Source organism: Lepisosteus platostomus, chromosome 5 (assembly GCF_059453375.1).
Source record: "Lepisosteus platostomus isolate fLepPlt1 chromosome 5, fLepPlt1.hap1, whole genome shotgun sequence".
Classification (NCBI taxonomy): Eukaryota; Metazoa; Chordata; class Actinopteri; order Semionotiformes; family Lepisosteidae; genus Lepisosteus; species Lepisosteus platostomus.
In genome coordinates this window covers 54,330,237-54,348,668 of record NC_142615.1, presented here as the reverse complement: position 1 = coordinate 54,348,668, position 18,432 = coordinate 54,330,237, and the positions used below count along the sequence as shown (strand labels likewise).

Genomic DNA, 18,432 nt, shown 5'->3' with positions numbered 1-18,432 from the left:
ATCTTACCCTAATGATGAGCCCCGAGGACTGGAGGAGCTGGTCTTTAAATAATAACTCTAAAAGGGTACACCTGGAGAGCTTAATCACACAGACAATAATGAGAGCAGTGGAGCGCCCTCTAGGGAGGGATGTTGGGTGTGACACAAACAAGGAAGGGCCGGAGTGGTTTAGCGATCGTGACCTTCGATCTGTTCCGATTCCTGAAAGACAGGACAGGAGAGGTCGCAGAGAGGTCAGAGAGACACCCCTTCGCCCGCAGCTGGCCTCTACCCAGCTGCGGCATCACGTGTCGAAAAAGGTCTCCCTTAAACTGGTTTGTTAATTCAGGTCTGACTGGCCCACGTGCTCGAGCAATTGTGTCTGCAATTGAGAAAATGTCGAGGAGGGAAAAAGGCCTCTTGCCAGTCAAAACCTATCCAGTCTGTCTGGTAAGTAGTAGGTGATGAATAAGGCAGTCTCCTAAAACTTGTTTCTTGGGCTTCAACAGCATGGATGGGTTGCTTGTTCCATACTCCCACCACTCTCTGCGTTGATTTTGCAGAGACAAACGTGCAGTCGGGGTGGCAGGGGCGAACTCCCACAGTAGAGAATTTACACTTCACTGGATCTCTGCAGTCAGAGAGGTCTCCCACCCCTGTCAGGACCCATCACACACACACACTTACCCTGGGCTGCAGTGTATCTGACATCAGTGCTTCTACAGCCAGGAGTCTGGGCTCCTAGGATGTAAAAACACAACAAGTACGAATTACTGACAGCAGCAGCTGAAAGACAGGAGACAGTGTTATCAGTACAATCTCAGCTGTACTGAACACAGTCTCCTGCTCTATGGCTGTAACAAGACTGAAGCTGTGGACAGTGCAGTGACTGACACTCTGATACACTTTTTGTGTACTGTTCTGTTTTCTGTATATTCTGGACTGTGAGCGACTCTTCTCAGTGCGCTTCTCACTGACTGTATTGTGTTGTTGTATTATTGTATCATTTCGTGACTCTGTCGCTGTGTTGACAGTGCTGCTCTTGCACTGCAATTTCCCCTCAGGGGATCAATAAAGTAGCCAATTCTGGTCCTTTTCAACTTGAAGTCTCGTGCTGAGAGAACTCGTGAGGACGAGTCTTACAGGACTCCCCCCTCCTCCCTCCTCTCTCCGCAGAGACAGATCTTGAGGTAAGGGTACGATAACATCAACACTAAGGGGCTCAGTAGGAGAGAGATTTATTTACGCTGGAGAGACCAGTATGCGGCCCCCCTCTCCAACACCTGTTTAAAAACTCCTTGTAACAAATAGAAATATTTGTCCCAGTTGGGTTGACTGGAACGGGGGGGATGACTGTGGCATGGACTTGAACCCGCAACCCATCTGTCATGGGTTCAGAGACTTACCGCTGGCCCAACACTGCCCCTGTACACAATGTGTAAATCGCATCTGGATGCAGGCTTCACCTTTGTTTCTAAAAGAACCCCAAACAGTCCAAAGACCATTTCTCAAGTTTTACCGCGGTCCAAAAACATACTGGTACCGAAGTGTGAACGGGCTTCTGAGGACATAGGCCCTGGTGTGTGTGTGTGTGTGCCCTGTAATAAGCAGTAAAGCCTTTTACTGTCTGCCTCAATGTAGGGTGTAGGGCTTTCTAAACCCTTGTTTGTAATTGAGCAAACTCTTTTATTTCCTATCAATGTTTTTTGTTACTGTAAAGCGCTTTGAGAGGTTACTTTATTATTATTATTATTATTATTATTATTATTATTATTATTATTATTATTATTAGCCGAACTGATTTTTTGTCGCTCATAGCAACAGTCATTAAGGAAGTGACGCTGACAAACAGGAAGTCCTCTGTTGTTCCTGTTTGACCAAGTTTCGCTTCCTCTGAGTTTAAACCCACGTGTGTACAGCCGCTGCATCAATTGTCTGTGTCGTCCGGATCGACTCTGAAGAGATGGAGAATCTGCTGCTTAATCTGGAGACTGAGGCGCACTCTTTCATGGAGACTGTGCTTAAATCGATCGTGCACGAAGTTTCGGGAGTTTTCCGAAACCGGACAGATGATTCCGACAAGTCGATTGAAGACAAACTCCGCCGGATCTCCCAGGTTCTGGCGAGACGGGTCGTGATTAAAATCACGTCTGTCGAACACGATTTCGGAACCGAAGTCGCGCAGACAACGCAGGAAGACGAGCTTCGCTGTCTCATAGAGGTGTTGCTCAAATCGATAGTGTATGAAGTTTCGGAGGTTTTCCAAAACGGGGTGTCTGACTCGGAGGACGAGTTTCAAGACAAACTCCGCGGCGTCGCCCAGATCCTGGTGAGACGGGCCGTGTTTAAGATCACCCAGTGTGTGGAGGAGACTTTCGGGACTGAGATGGCGCAGATGAAGTAGGAAAACGAGAGGCTGAAGGTGAGATTGCGGTTCTGGGAGAAGGAGCCAGGAGCAGGAGGAGATCGGGGACAGACAGATCGTGTTGGACACACGCTTCCCTGTGAAATCACTGCAGAGATAAAAGAAGAGACGGAGCTCTCAGGTACGTGCAGTGGCTTGTATGTAGTAGTGTCTGTGTTTAAAAACGGTGTTTTTAACTTCCTCACTGTTGAAACTGTAGTGGAGAGATGCAGAACGAGGTAGGAGAGGTGTGTGATGTTGCAGAGGGTTGGTTTGCTGCAGACTGAGCTGTTGTGGTCTGGTAATATGATAATAGTTGCTGTTGTGTGCGTTTGGGCAGAAACTCTGTTAAGATTGGCCCAAGTATTATTGCTGTCTTTATTTTTATAGTTTTCTAATCCATTTACACGCTTTCTCGATGTGAAAACAATTAAACTTCTTAGATGAATTGGAAAGACGTTGGTAGGGGGATTATGTATCCATTTAACACAAAAGCCAGGTCGTTATCTCATCTGTGCAGTGTTAATGTACCGCATTGTACATTAAAACAGTGACAATTGTACATTAAAGTGTCTGTATTAACCCCTCTCTCTCTCAGTGCAGTGTTAATGTCCTGGAGTGTCCAGTCAGTGTGTCTGTATTAACCCCTCTCTCTCTCTCAGTGCAGTGTTAATGTACTGGAGTGTCCAGTCAGTGTGTCTGTATGAACCCCTCTCTCTCTCAGTGCAGTGTAGTGTTAATGTACTGGAGTGTCCAGGCAGGGTGTCTGTATGAACCCCCCTCTCTCTCAGATTGCAAACTAAGATTGCAGAACAAAGTAGATGCTTGAAAACCCCTTGCTAAAGACAAGTGCCCACATGTGTGTTGGGGGCCATGGGCCCACGTTGGGGCTTTTTTTTATAATTCTATAATGTTAGCATGCCCGAAGGGTGGACCCCCAGAGGTTTTGTTTCTCCTTACTAAGGAGTTTTTGGTGCCTCTTCTCTGTCGTCTTCAGGTCTTCTGTTCTGTATCCACAACACGGATGGGCGCTTGCTTGGTTAAGCGACCCTGGGGCACCCTTGTTGTGAAAGGCGCTATATAAAAATGACATGAATGGAATAGTGCTCCAGTGGGATTAGATCCCGGGCCGGCCCATGTGACTTTACAAAGTATGTAGCAAATGTGTAAAAGCCACTGGTTGGGGGAAGAGGTTTACTCACAGCATTTAAATGTGAAGCATTTCGCACCATAGCGTGTTGTGTTTTAGAGGTGGAATGTGAATAATATTAATTATAATTGGAGGTTTAAGGGATGTCAGCTATTTAATAAAGCAGCATATCACCGTGCACTTTGTAGTTCAGGATATTAACAACCCAAGTTATTCATGCTGTTAAGATTTCAGTTCCTAAATATGGTTTATGGGTTTTATTTTAAGTGTCATTGTCGGTAATGTGGGCTTTTTTCCCCCCTTGATTGTCACAATTGGAAGTAGTAACGGCAGATTCTGAGATTACTTTTAGCCAGCAATTGAACATCGGAAATTAAATCTGTTTACGGTCTACTTGTATAACACTGATCCAAATGGTGAATTTCAGAAATTGACTAAGTGGTTTAGTCAATAAGTCAAATAACTATTCATCACCCCCAAACTTGTTAGTGATTATACCTGAGTGGTAAAATCAAACTATACGCTACACACAACAATTCCACACACGCGTTAATATATTTACAGTATGTACAAACAAGACGTTTCAGAGGCCTTACATCCTAACCACTGAGATAACCTCAGACTTCTTGTTAGTATTGAGCTCTTAAGTAATGCCCACAGAGGCCACCGTAACAGACAGGCTTCTCAGTAAATGTAATAGAGCTTGTAGTTAAATCTCTCTCTCTGCAAACCCAAATGCCACAAAATGCATGGAAGACTGTCTCGCTATTCTATAAATGCATCCATAAGAAGGAAAGACAACTCTAAGGTATCTTTTACCAAGGAAACCCAAGTTCCCTAGAAATACAGAATGGCACGCGGTCTTTCTCTAGCAAGGTTCAAATATTTATGTTTCATGTGGGTTTGGATGATCATGATGTAGGGCACGGCACAACCTTCAAGTTCCACCTTCTCCTGACCTCTGTTTTCCTCTCTCTTCTCTTCTTTTTCTAAATGGGATGTTATGTGGTGTGCCTTGTGGACTGATCATTGTCAGTCATTAGCCCACAATTTAATTGAGGTACACCAAAGTCAAATTTCCAATTCATTTTTTTTATCAGAGGACCCCCACATCTCAGCAGACGTCCTCTCAGCTTTGAAATGGGAAATGTTTACTCTGTCAGGCCTCAGATGCTTTATTTGACTTCTTACAGACATATCCTAGTCCCCCGTAACCGTAGCTGTAACAAATATAATTCTATCACATGTATCCTCAAATACAAGTTAATATGCAATGGAACTAGTACTGGGTTTGTTCCATGCTGAAAAGAGAAGAAAGGAAGTACAACGTTTCAGCTGTGAAGCCTTCTTTGGGCGGGGTTTCACTTTGTGTTCCTTTTCAGCTGACGCATGCTTACACGGCTACCCGCCTGAACTACAAGTAAATATGCTTTTACTCCCGTGAACTAAACATTAAACAGGTTTGGAATCATAGTTCAACTCTTAAGAGTTATAAAGTGATTAAAGAAGTATTATACTCAAAGATCCATTGGACAAGTCTTTGCTTGGGCTTAAATAAGAGGGAACTTAGGGTTGGTCCAGGGTCCGAGATGGCAGTGGCTGTATTCTGGGAGGGTCCCCAATCTGGGAGGGTTCTGCAGACAGAAGAGAGAGAGAGCTATGTTGACCAAAAGAGTCCCAACTGTCTAATTCCGTTCATCAGGCGAAAACAAGATTTCTTCTGTTGCCGAAAGGACATCTTGGCCTCAGTTTTGTATTTCACTCCCTGCCTGGAGTCTTGAAGAGTTAAGGTCCTGGGTAGGACTGCTTGCAGTCACATGGTTGGGGAAAAGTCTGATTGCCAGTTTTAGTTGGAGAGAGATGAGGAGCCAGTGAGTAAACCTAACAAAAATGAGCTCCTTGACAGTTTTTAAGAGACCGCATCACCAATTGGCCTTCCTTTGGGCAATGCATGGTCTAGGAAAGGAAACAGACTGGCTGGAGCCCATTTGCATAATAAATTATTCCATTGTTCGGCTTTGATACATCTTTGTGATGTCTCTTATCAGAGGGGGCCTCTTTAGTTACATTTCCCTGTGTTTAGAGAGAGGCACCATGCTGCCTTGGTCAAGACGCACAAAGATGATTAGAAATCTTGAATAACGAAATTCTACTCAATTAAGTCTCAGTGAAATTTTGTACCATGGTGTTACTGTATTCAAATTAATGGGCATTTCCTCCTTTATTGTAATTTATGAGCAATTTGTGATTCCTCCTAGTCTCTTTTATTGATGTGTCTGTCTGGACCGTGTCTAGGTGCCTTTTCTGTCCCCAAAAAATTCCAATGGCAGGAAAATTGAGCAGACAAAATGTCCTGCAAGGTGTATCTTTGTTTTCCTGCAATGTGCTTACAGGGTAATCTGTCCTTCCCAGAGTATAACTTTGCCTTGGAAGTTGACTACAGACACTGGGGTTTCATGTCGGCGTTCTTGGTGTTTAGGGCTAACCTTTTGGGTTTCCTGTAGTTCCCAGAACCTCACTTGGGCAGAGGTGTGCCTCCTTGCCTCCTTTTATTTGTATTTTCATTCACTTTCTCTGGGATCGAACAGCTCATGTGTTGTTTGACTGTTTTGTGGCCATCAGGCTTGCCAATATAGCCTCCATCCGTAAAGTAAGTTTCTTTCCTAGCTCGGATTTTATGTTTTTCAGCTTTTTTTTAATGGGATGTTGGCTTTTGAACCCTGTGCAAAGCTGGTGTTAAAGGTCTTGTTCTCTTGTCCCGTGTTTGCAGGGTCAGAGGTCAGCGCTCTCCCTGACTCTGGGGACAGGGCTCCTCTTGAACAGCAGCACAGTGAGGAGGAGGGGGGCTCCCGTCTGATGCAGGAGACAGAGCTCGCCGCAGCACAAGGGAAAGAGACACTCAGTGAGCAGCAGCACCCAGAGAGCAGACAGAGGGTGGAGGATCTGGACTCTGTGCCCACGATGAAGACTGAGCCTGAGAGAGAGACACCTGGGCTCTTCGTATGTGCTGATTTTACAGAGAAGATTAATAATCTGGACACAAACAATATTACACAAGGTTGTAATGAGCTGGGCCGTGTCTCTGTACAAGAGCACAAGGAAGAACTGGGTGAGTTTAATCTTACAGAGCAGGACATGGAGCCCCAGTTGACTGACCCTGCAGAGCAGCAGACTGCTGTACCTGGTGAAGAGAACAGTACTGAGTCACAGCACCCAGAGGAGAGTAAGGACAGGGAGGAACAACAGCAGCACCTACAGCGCATGATGATAATTAGGCCTTGTTCTGTTCAAGTGGAGAGACTCTCATTGCAGAGTCTAAAACATTCATATGATCCCTTAGTATCTGATGACTTCACACGTAGGTTTAATAATCTGGTCACTGAGAAAAGTGTTGAAAGATTAAATGAACTGGGGTGTGTGTCTGTTCTTGGGCACAGAGAGGAACAACTGAATGATCTGGACGGTTTTAGTCTCGGAGAGCTGGAGAGGGAGCCCCAGTTGATTCACACTGCAGAGCAGCAGACTGATGTACCTGGTGAAGGGAACAGTACTGAGTCACGGCACCCAGAGGAGAGTCAGGACAGGGAGGGGCAAGAGCAGCACCTACAGCGCATGATGATAATTAGGCCTTGTTCTGTTCAAGTGGAGAGACTGTCATTGCAGAGACTAAAAGGGGAGGAGGGGTGGGGCTCCAGTCTGATGCAGCAGACAGAGCTCACCGGCGCACAAGGGAAAGAGACTACTGGGGAACAGCACACAGAGAGCAGACAGAGACAGACTGTGCTCGCGATGAACATGGAGCCTGAGAGAGAGACACCTGGACCCTTAATAACTGGGGACTCTGTAGGCCAGTTTAATAATGTGCGTACGAAGGAAATTGCCGAGAGGTTTAATGATCTGGATTCTGTCTCTCCTCGTGGGCCCCAAGAGAATGAACTGGCTGTTTCGAATGCTGTAGATGAGAGACCCCGAACGACTCCCACTGGGGGTCACGAGGGAGAGAACGCAGGTCTGTTTGGGGGCACAGGGCAAGATCATCACGGGGAGCGTTCGCAGAGTGAGAAACCCCAGAGAGGCCTGAGGAGCCAGGGGGGTGATCCGAGGCCTGGCTCAGAGGGTGTGGGCAAAAATTCCTCGCAGCAGCTACCGGGTTTATGTCCGTCCAACGGTTCAAAACAACACCAGCACCTTCACGTGGGGAAGAGACCGTTCGTCTGCGGTCAGTGCGGGGCCAGTTATATTTACCCGATTGACTTAAAAACCCACCAGCTCATGCACTCGAGAGAGAACCAGTTCAGCAGCCGCCAGTTGTACACGTGCAGTCGGTGTGAGAAGAGCTTTAGTACACCAAACCTGTTAAGAAGTCACCAACGCGTTCACACGTGGGAGAGACCGTTCGGCTGCAGTGAGTGCGGGACCAGTTTTATTTGCTCGAGTGACTTAAAAGCCCACCAGCTCGAGCACACGGGGGGGAAAGCATTCAGCAGCGGGCAGAGTTTAACTCCGTCAAACGGCTCGGCGGCGCGCCCACCCGCGCCCCCCAGAAAGCGTCACGCTTGCGATCAGTGCGAGAAGAGCTTTGCTATACCGAGCCGGTTGAAAGCCCACCAGCGCTTTCACACGGGGGAGAGACCGTTCAGCTGCAGTCAGTGCGGGAAAGCGTTCTGCAGCGAGAGGGACTTAAAGAGTCACCAGCGGGTTCACACGAGCAGACGGTTCATGTGTAGCGAGTGTGGGAAGGCGTTTCTGGATTTAAGGGGCTTGCGGTCGCACGAGCGCGTTCACACGGGGGAGAGACCGCTCAGCTGCGGTGAGTGCGGGAAGACGTTTGCCTTTCTGTGCTCCTTAAAATATCACGAGCTCCGCCACACTGGGGAGAGGCGGTTCGGCTGTGCCGCGTGCGGGAAGAGGTTCTTCTCGGCCACCCATCTGAAGAGTCACCGGCTCCGTCACACCGGGGAGAAGCCGTTCAGCTGCAACCTGTGTGGGAAGGCCTTCACACGGCCCTCCCACGTGCGAGCGCACCAGCGGCTCCACGCGGGCGAGCGGTGGTTCGTCTGCGGCCAGTGCGGGAAGAGGCTCAGCAGCGAGAAAGGGCTGAGGGGCCACGAGCGGCTCCACGCGGTGGATCGGCAGTTCGTCTGCAGCCAGTGCGGGAAGCTGCTCGGCAGTGCGGGCACGCTGAGGCGCCACGAGCGGCGCCACGCGGGGGATGGGGAGCCGTTCCGCTGCGGCCAGTGCGGGAAGAGCTTCTCGACGGCGGGCGGCCTGCGCGCCCACCGGCGCGCCCACACGGGGGAGAGGCCCTTCGTCTGCAGCCTGTGCGAGAAGCGCTTCTTCACCTCGAGCCACCTGAAGGAGCACCAGGTCCGCCACACGGGGGAGAAGCCCTTCGCCTGCGGCCTGTGCGACAGGCGGTTCACCCGGCGGGCCTGCGCCAACAAGCACCGGCGCCTCCACGCTCGGGACACGTTCGCCTGCCGCCTGTGCCAGAAGCTCTTCAGCACCGCCGGCCGGCTGAAGACGCACCTGGGCCTCCACACAGGGGGCAGGCCCTACGTCTGCGACCAGTGCGGGAAGGGCTTCGGGCAGGCGGCCTACCTGAAGGCCCACCAGAGCGTGCACACCGGCCTGAAGCCCTTCAGCTGCCGGCAGTGCGGGAGGGGCTTTGCCAAGTCGAGCCACAGGAAGTCCCACGAGACCACCCACACGGGGGAGAAGCCGTTCGGCTGCGAGCAGTGTGGGAAGAGCTTCCGGCGGCCCGCTGACCTCCGGCGCCACCAGGGTTCTCTGAGACACAAGAAGAGAGCCCGTTTGGCTATTGGCGGCAGCCCGGCAACTTGAGGGTCGAACCGTCAATCCATCGTGTCCGCGCACGAGAGCTGGATTCAGGTCAGGGTGGGGGGCGGTTTCCCACGGCACATTCCTCCGCATGAGTGGAACCGCTCGGCTGGAGTCGGCGGAGGGGTGGGCAGCCTCGGGAAAATCGAAAAAGCAGCGGCCCGTTCACACGGGGAGACCGCCGAGTTGTGGCGGGGATCCAGACTCATAATTGAAAGGTTTGGGGTTCAAATCCTGGATTGGACACTGCTTAAGCAAGAAAGTGCAATCAGATTGTTTCAGTTGAACACCTTCTGCATAAATGGATAAATGAATCAGCCAAAGAACTAACCCTTCATCAAATGAGAGGAGGCCTATTGGTAGATTGTTAAAGAATTAAAGAAGCGCCTCTTGTTCTCAATTGAAATGTAAGTCCATGTAATTTACATTTGTGTCCAATTTCCAGTTTGCGTTTCATTGTTTTAATCTGAAGAAATCCGTTGGGTTGTAAACGTCTTTAATGATTTTGAATGTTTGTATTGGAGACCATCACGATAATCTCTTTTCAGGACTAAAGAAATTCAGTTATGTCAACCTCTCAGGGCAGGACATTCCCTTAAGCCCTGGAATGGATCTGGTTGCTCTTTTCTGAAATGATTACAGAGCAGCAATATCTTTTATATATGGCATTGACCACAATTTTTATCATTTTAACATTTTAATCAGGCAATTTTCGCTTAACATCCTTTGATTAAATTCCATCCTTTCAACTATATCTTAAAATGTTGCTAGCTTTCTTATTTGCCTCCCCACATTGTCTTGAAGATGTAAATATATCGGAACATAAAAAACTACAGGACATCTCCTGCATAAGTACAGTGGACTCTTCTAGACCAGTGTGTCCTGTTTTGTATTTATAGTTTACAGTCTCTATTCTCACAGCCTGCAAGCAATACCTTGCACCTGTCTACATTAAACATCCTCTGGAAAATGTTGGCTTAGTCTTGAATTTTATTTAAAATGTTTGCAACTCTCATTTGGTATCATCTACAAATTTGATTAGCTTTGAGGCCTCGGACAGTCTTGGAGAACATCGATAACGGACCGGACTTTTTCTGCCGTAGTAACCCGAGTAAACGTTTTATATCGCCTTATACCAACAGTAGAGAACGCTGTGTTCCACGTTCAAATAAAAGGCACCAATTTCGCTTTTCCTGATGTCGAAAATGTCTCGTCTTTCAAATGTATGCGTCTCTTGGGTTTATATCATTTTAGACGTGTTTCTTGTTTGTATAGTAGTTTTACCTTTTATGCTGTAATTATTTTAACTTTTCTTCCTAGTTTTCTTCCATTACTTCGAGAAAGCTACGCATCGCATAACGTGGCTCGGTCGTGCAAGATGTATTAAATCTTGATAAAAAAACTGATTTTATTTTGCCAGTCGCCGTGAGGTCCACGTTACCTGCCGCCCTCCTCTTAATAAAAATGGGTCAAATAACTGTTTGTGCCATGTGTTAATTTCTTTTTCTCTTTTATGTTCGCAGATGTCAAAATGCGGCTGTCTTATTATAAGGCGATAGTGTGTTATATGGCAATGAAGTGGCATTACTGGGAGATTGCGGAATAATGCAATATTGTACTACTGCATCGTTACCCACAACAGCGGAGGTGGGATTTGTTTTTTCTTTCTGTTACTGCTTTTCACGGACAGTCTGCATGGAGTGTTCCACACTCTCTTACCTGCCGAAATGTACTGCGTGCTGTGACTGTGCCCTGTATGAGACCAGAGCCCTGAGACCATCTCGGCAGGTGAGAGAGTCACAGTCGGAGGGTTCAATAATAATAATAACATCATTTTATTAACCCTATACAATTTCTTCCATTAGGAATTTGTCTTTTTGCAGACCCCAGCTTGCTCTCCAGGAGACACACAGACAGGGAGAGAGAAGCTGGGGGTCAGAGCGCAGAGTCCGCCATTGTACAGTGCCACCTGGAGCAGCTGGGGTTCAGGGCCTCGCTCAGGGGGGGCCCCAACGGAGTAGGATTCCTCTGCTGGCCGCGGGATTTGAACCGGCAAACCCTCCAGCCACAGGCGCAGATCCTGAGCCACCGAGCCAACGGCTCCGCCGCAGGACTTAATCGGACAATTGGTAGATTTATATGACGGAGCAGAGGAATCCCTCATCCTGCGGTTCTGATCGTCACCTCTAGAGGGCCCAGAAAGACGAGGAACATTTTTTTCCTCCCCTCATTTCGTCTTACTGGACTTTTAATAATAATTAATAATTGCTTACACTTATATAGTGCTTTTCTGGACGCTCCACTCAAAGCGCTTTACAGGTAATGGGGAATCCCACTACCACCACCAATGTGCAGCCCCACCTCATGTTACGCTGGGGGGTCTATCCGACCCCTTAGTGGACAAGGCCAAGACCAGGACATACAAGGGCATGCTGGGGGAACCAAGTTCATTCTAACGTGAAGCGTTTCGGGCGTGACGGGCAGGGAATCTTCCAGGATGACGATACTCCCCCCACCCTGTTCACCAGTCACGAGCGCTCACCGGAGGCTGGACGAGCCGGAAGACGATCCAAACGCTGTCCGAGTTCCTGTGCGGAACGCTCCGCGCAAGACCGTCAAAAAAAAACAGTAACGGAAAGAACAGAGATCCCACCTCAGCCATTTTGGGTAACGATGCAATATTATAAGATTGCATTATTTAACAAACCTCATAGTGATTTTACTGCTCAGTAACACCATATGACCTTGTTATAAAACATCACAGGTTCTGTGTGAATGTAAAAGACGAGAAACAATAAATGAACATAGGACACAACATTTCTTTGACCCATTTTTATTAGGATTGCACACCTTATTGGCAACATAAAATAATTTCTTGCTTTGGTAACTTTTTAAGTGGCTCGATGATCTAAAACCCACACTGGCTACAGAAGGCTTTCCTGTATGAAGGTGCTGGCACTTTTTTTTTAAACCGGCTTGATGTACTCTCTTTCTTGGGTGGATTTTAGGCCCCTTGACTATCTAATCCGCTTCCCGGATGAATGGTCTCTCTTCTTGTGAACGAACTGGTGTCTACCAAGGTTATTTTTCACACGAAACCTCTTCCCACACTGACTGCAGCTGAATGGTTTCTCTCCTGTGTGAATGACCTGGTGGGCTTTTAAGTGTGCTGGCTGAGTAAAATGTTTCCCACACTGACTGCATATGTAGCCCCTGTGAAGGACCTGGTGCTGTTTCAGTTTCTCTGATGTACTAAAGGCCTTCTCACACCGACTGCAACTATAGCTCTCTCTCGTGTGAATGTGTTGGTGCCTTCTTAAGGAGACTGCTTTCCTAAATGCCTTCCCACACTCACTGCAGCTGAAGGGCTTCTCCTCTGTGTGAATCCTCTCGTGGCATTTTAACTGCATCGATATAGTAAAGCTTTTCCCACACTGACTGCAGCTGAACGGCTTCTCTCCTGAGTGGATGCACAGGTGCATTTTTAAACTACCTGACCGAGTGAACCTCTTCCCGCACTGATTGCAGCTGAAAGGTCTCTCTCCCGTGTGGTTGCGCTGATGGGTTTTCAAGTGCTCCAACCGAGTAAAACTCCTCCCGCACTGACTGCAGCTGAATGGCCTCTCTCCCGTGTGAAGGTGCTGTTGGACTTTTAAGTCCCCCGCTGCACGGAAGCTCTTCCCACACGCGCTTCAGCTGAATGGTCTCTCTCCGGTGCCCGTGTGAGTGCGCAGATGCCTTTTTAAGGTAGACGAGCAGGAGAAACTCTTCCCACACGCAATGCACCCGAACAGTTTCTCTCCTGTGTGAAGCCACTGGTGTGTTCTTAAGTTCCCTGAAGTCTTAAATGCCTTCCCACACTGACTACAGACGGGTGATCTCTCCCTTCTCGTGTGAAGGCGCTCTTGGCGTCTCAAGTTTTCCAAACAATGAAATGTCTTCCCACACTGGCTACAGATGAACCGTCTCTCTCCTGCGTGACGGAGCTCATGACTCTTTAGGGCTCCTAAAACTTAAAATGACTTCCCACACTGACTACAAACGAATGGCCTCTCTTCTGTGTGATGACGCTCGTGGCTCTTTAAGGCTTTTAAACAATTAAACGACTTCCCACGCTGACTACAGTTTAGTGGTCCGTCCTCTGCGTGACGATGCTCGTGAGTTTTTAAGTTTTCTGAAGTCTTAAATGACTTCCCACACTGACCACAGACGAATGGTCTCTCCCCCCCAGGGTGAAGGTGCTCATGGAGTCTCAGGTTTTCTAAGCAATGAAATGCCTTCCCACACTGGCTACAGATGAACCATCTCTCTCCTGCGTGACAGAGCTCGTGACTTTTTAAGGCTCTTAAAACTTTAAATGACTTCCCGCACTGACCACAGATGAAAGGTCTCTCTCCCGTGTGAAGACGCTCATGTGTTTTTAAGCTTCCTAAATATTGAAATGACTTCCCACACTGACTATAGATAAACGGTCTCTCTCCTTTGTGAAGACGCTCGTGCGTTTTTAAGCTTCCTAAATATTTAAATGACTTCCTACATGGACTACAGGCGAAGAATGGTCTCTCTTCTGTGTGAAGACGCTCATGAGTTTTTAGGCTTCCTAAATATTTAAATAACTTTCCACACTGACTACAGATTAATGGTCTCTCTCTTGTGTGAAGACGCTCGTGCCTTTTTGAGGCTTTTAAACAATGAAATGACTGCCCACACTGACTACAGATCAATGGTCTCTTTCTTGTGTGAAGACGCTCGTGTTCTTCTAAGAATCCTAAATGATTAAACGACTTCCCACACTCACTACAGCCGAACAGTCTCTCTCCTGCTTGAACGCGTTGGTGACTTCTTAACAGGTTTGGTGTACTAAAGCTCTTCTTGCACTGACTGCACGTGAACAACTGACCGCTGTTGAACTGTTTCTCTCCTGCGTGCATGAGCTGGTGGGTTTTTAAGTCACTCGAGCAAATAAAACTGGTCCCGCACTGACCGCAGATGAATGGTCTCTCTCCTGCGTGAAGGTGCTGGTGTTCTTTTGAATTGTTGGACTGACATAAACGCAGTATCTGCTGCAATGAATTTTTGTCCAACCCCTCCGAGCCAGGCTTCAGAGGACTCCCCTGGCTCCTCAGGCCTCACTGGGGTTTCTCACTCTGCGAACGCTCCCCCTGACGATCCTGCTCTCTCCCCCCAAACGGACCTGCGTTCTCTCCCTCATGACCCCCAGTGGAAGTAATTCGGGGTCTCTCATCTACAGCATTCGAAACAGCCAGTTCATTCTCTTGGGGCCCACGAGGAGAGACAGAATCCAGTTCAATAAACCTCTCGGCAATTTCCTTCGTACGCACATTATTAAACTGGCCTGCAAAGTCCCCAGTTATTAAGGGTCCAGGTGTCTCTCTCTCTCAGGATCTATGTTCATCGCGGGCACAGTCTGTCTCTTTCGGCTCTCTGTGTGCTGTTCCCCCGAGAGTCTCTTTCCCCTCTGCAGCGGGGAGCTCTGTGCAAAGAAAAGAGAGTTTATTATAACACTGCAGCTTGTGAACGTGCCTCTTTCAGGTTTACACCCATACAGAAAATCTAAAGGGCAATTCTGGTAGCTGAATATAAAAACAGTGGTGTCATGTAATACACACCTAATGTACGCACAGTAGATGGCAGTGGTAGCTAAATATAAAAAAGAGTACACAACCACCTTTCACAAATATTTTACACGTCGGAGCGCTTTACAGGTCATGGGGAATCCCACTACCGCCACCAAAGTGCAGCCCCCACCTGGATGATGCGACGGCAGCCATAGTGCGCCAGAACGCTCCCCACACAGCAGCTCTCAGTGGGGAGGGGAGCAGTGTAATGAAGCCAGTTCAGAGAGGGGGGTTATTAGAAGGCCATGATTGGTAAGGGCCAATGGGACATTTGGCCAGGACGTCGGGGTTACACCCTACTCTTTTCAAGAAACACCCTGGGATTGTTAATGACCACAGAAGGTCAGGACCTCGGTTTTACATCTCATCCGAAGGTTTTACAGATGGTTTTACAGACTCCGACGTGTAAAATATTTGTGAAAGGTGGTTGTGTACTTTTTTTATATTTAGCTAACACTACCATCTTCTGTGCGTACATTAGGTATGTATTATATGACACTACTGTTTTTATATTTTTAACGACCACAGAGTTTCAGGGCCTCAGTTTTACGTCTCATCCGAAGTACAGCGCCTGTCTACAGTATAGTGTCCCCGTCACTATACTGGGGCATTAGGACCCACATGGACCGTAGGGTGAGCACCCCGTGTTGGCCCCACTAACACCTTACCCAGTAGCAACCTTAGTTTTTCCCAGGTGGTCTCCCCTCCAGGTACTGACCAGGCTCACACGTGCTGAGCTCCAGTGGGGGAGGCTGCCAGCTGTGAGTGGCAGGGTGATAGGGCTGCTGGGACTGGTAATTGACAAAAACCTAAAATGGGACAAATGTTGTGACACGATCTATAAAAAAAGGCCAATAGAGACTCTTCTTTCTTAGGAAGCTACTTTAAGGTAGAGACAACTATTCTCACCGTTTTCAACAAGTCATTCATTGAAAGTGTCTTCACCTATTGCTTCCCTTGCTGGTTTGGCAACTGAGGAAGAATTTTAGCATTTATCTTTTATCAAGTATATAATACAGTGAACTATCTGCCTTTGCTCATATGCCTTTTGCTTAGCAACAGTATTAAAGGATAATTCAAGCATATGAATTGACCTTTTGACATGAATGCTACAACCGCAAAATGTCCAGCTCATTTCACATCTTCTGTTCTCTTACTTCTGTTTGTCTATATAAAATAAAATTGCTTCTTAAGAAGAACGTGGTCAATTACAAAGAAATCTATAGTAGAAAGAAAAAAACAACTCCAAATATGGGAACTTAGAACTTTCCTGTGTGAATCTGCTGTATAACACTAATTGCATTTACCATCTCTTTGGAGAGGTTACTCACACCAGCAGGCATATCACTCTGCAGCACAACTGGCAGCCCCCACTAGAGCTCAGCAGGTATGAGCCTGGTCAGTACCTCGAGGGGAGATCTCCTGGGAAAAACTAAGGTTGCTGCTGGAGGAGGTGTTAGTGGGGCCAGCAGGGGGCACTCAGCGTGTGGTCTGTGTGGGTCCTAATGCCCCAGTATAGTGAGGGGGACACTGGACTGTAAACAGGCACTGTCCTTCAGATGAGACTTAAACCGAGGTCCTGACTTTCTGTGGTCATTAACAATCCCAGGGCATTTCTTGAAATAGGCAGCCATGATTTGAGATGCCACCTTTAAAGGCACTATATAAAATAAAGTTGATTATTATTGTGTGAGGTAGCAATGGGTTATGGTGCTGAAAACATCTGCAAGACAGTAACAGGGCTGAAAACATGTCGTTCGGACTAACATCGACTTAAATGTGTACTTATATTAGAGAAACACTGCACATCACTGATGTCAACTGCTCGTTATGGTGGTCCGCTTTAGATGTTTTTTGGGAATATTAGCAAGGATTATACATTTATTGGATTTTTACTGGATTGTTTTTTTCATCATTGGTATCTGTTTTAACGGAATGTTGCCTTTTGATATGTGCTCGTCTCTGTGCGACCGGGAAGACTTAACTAATTTTCCTGTGAAAATGTCACGGATGTCCAAAGGGACTAACTGTGGGGAGCAGGAGAGCAGAAAAAGACCCATATGCGTAGCGGCGAGACGGGAAAAAGGCCCGGGCTCATTAGTGCAAAGAGTTCAGGAATGCCGTATAGAAACCTATGCCCTCAGGGAGCAGACGTGGGGCGCCCTGGTGCTAGGCGGGTCTCAGGACATCCGAACGTCAATGCTGAGCGAGGACAGAGTGCAAGACCCGGAAATATATAGCCCAAGGGAAAGAGAGGGACAGAAAGGACTGCAGGCCGGAAACAAGGGACAGGATAGAGAAGGAGCTCCCTCTGGCTGCAGAGGGCGTGACAGAAAATGCGATGTTTTAGCATTTATTAGGCGTGGTTAATGGGGAAAAAAAAGTGATTTGTGTGGTGAGCAATAATCTGTTCTGTTAAGAAGTTGTTGGGACATCTCGTTCAGAAAATGTAATAATATAATAAGCCCTCGCTATAAGCGTACTTGATTTATATGTGTTTTGCTGGAATTAAGTCACTTCCTTTGTGATCTTGCTTCTTTAATAATAATAATAATAATAATAATAATAATAATAATAATAATAATAATAGCTTACACTTACAGAACGCTTTTCTGGACACTCCACTCAAAGTGCTTTACAGGTAATGGAACTTGAACTTGAACTTTATTGCCATATGTAACCGGTACTGGTACAATGGAATTCTTACTTACAGAAAGTCTCTCGATTGTAAAATAAGTGTAAAAAACAAAACAAAGTGCAAACAGTGCATCAAGACAATGTACAAACAAACAATAGACAATGTGCAAGTAAACATGTAGACAGTTTGAATGTAAACAATACAGACGTGTAAACAATGACTGGAGATGTGCAATAGATAAGAAATCATAAAGAGGTAGATGGTGATGGTGTAGGTGTGGTCCAAGGGGGATGGCTAAATGTGTTCGCCAGTCTCACAGCTTGTGGATAGAAGCTATTGAAGAATCTAGTGGTAAGTGTCCATATGCTCTTATATCTCTTGCCTGAGGGCATTGGGGTGAAGAGCTCATGCCCGGGGTGGTGACTGTCCACTGTGATGGCCAGAATTCTACCACAGAAGCGGTCCTCATAGAGCTGTTTAATCTCGGTGAGACCGCAGACGATGATCTTCTGGGCCATATTGACCATTCTCTGCAGTGCCTTTCTTTCTCGCGAAGAGGTGTTGCCATACCACACGGTGATCCCGTTGGTGAGGACGCTCTCGATAGTGCAGCGGTAGAAGTTCACCAACACATGTGTTGGCATCCCCCATCGCTTGAGGCACCTCAAGAAATAAAGACACTGCTGAGCCTTCTTCATGATAGAGTCAGTGTTCACAGTCCAGGTTAGATCTTTAGAGATGTGAATTCCACAGATGGGGAATCCCACTACCGCCACCAGTG

General features: G+C 47.3%; 2 protein-coding genes and 1 pseudogene across 3 annotated transcripts in view; 2 read left to right on the top strand and 1 right to left on the bottom strand.

Annotated features, from left to right (window-relative positions):
* Positions 1-10,344, top strand: part of LOC148669398 (uncharacterized) — a 469,383-nt gene extending 459,039 nt beyond the window's left edge. Inside the window, exons 1-2 of one of the 2 annotated variants that reach the window (XM_088632406.1) lie at positions 1,862-2,525; positions 6,304-10,344. In XM_088632406.1, the coding sequence (XP_088488532.1) occupies positions 6,390-9,377 (2,988 nt within the window). In that variant the 5' untranslated portion in view covers positions 1,862-2,525; positions 6,304-6,389 and the 3' untranslated portion in view covers positions 9,378-10,344. Of the gene's footprint in view, positions 1-1,861; positions 2,526-6,303 lie in introns of those variants that run through there. The other variant, XM_088632405.1, reaches the window with a different exon arrangement.
* Positions 1-18,432, top strand: part of LOC148669375 (antigen WC1.1-like) — a 590,051-nt gene that overhangs the window by 426,095 nt on the left and 145,524 nt on the right. The gene's annotated exons all lie outside the window — the stretch shown is intronic.
* On the bottom strand, positions 12,260-14,549 carry LOC148669397 (uncharacterized; annotated as a pseudogene).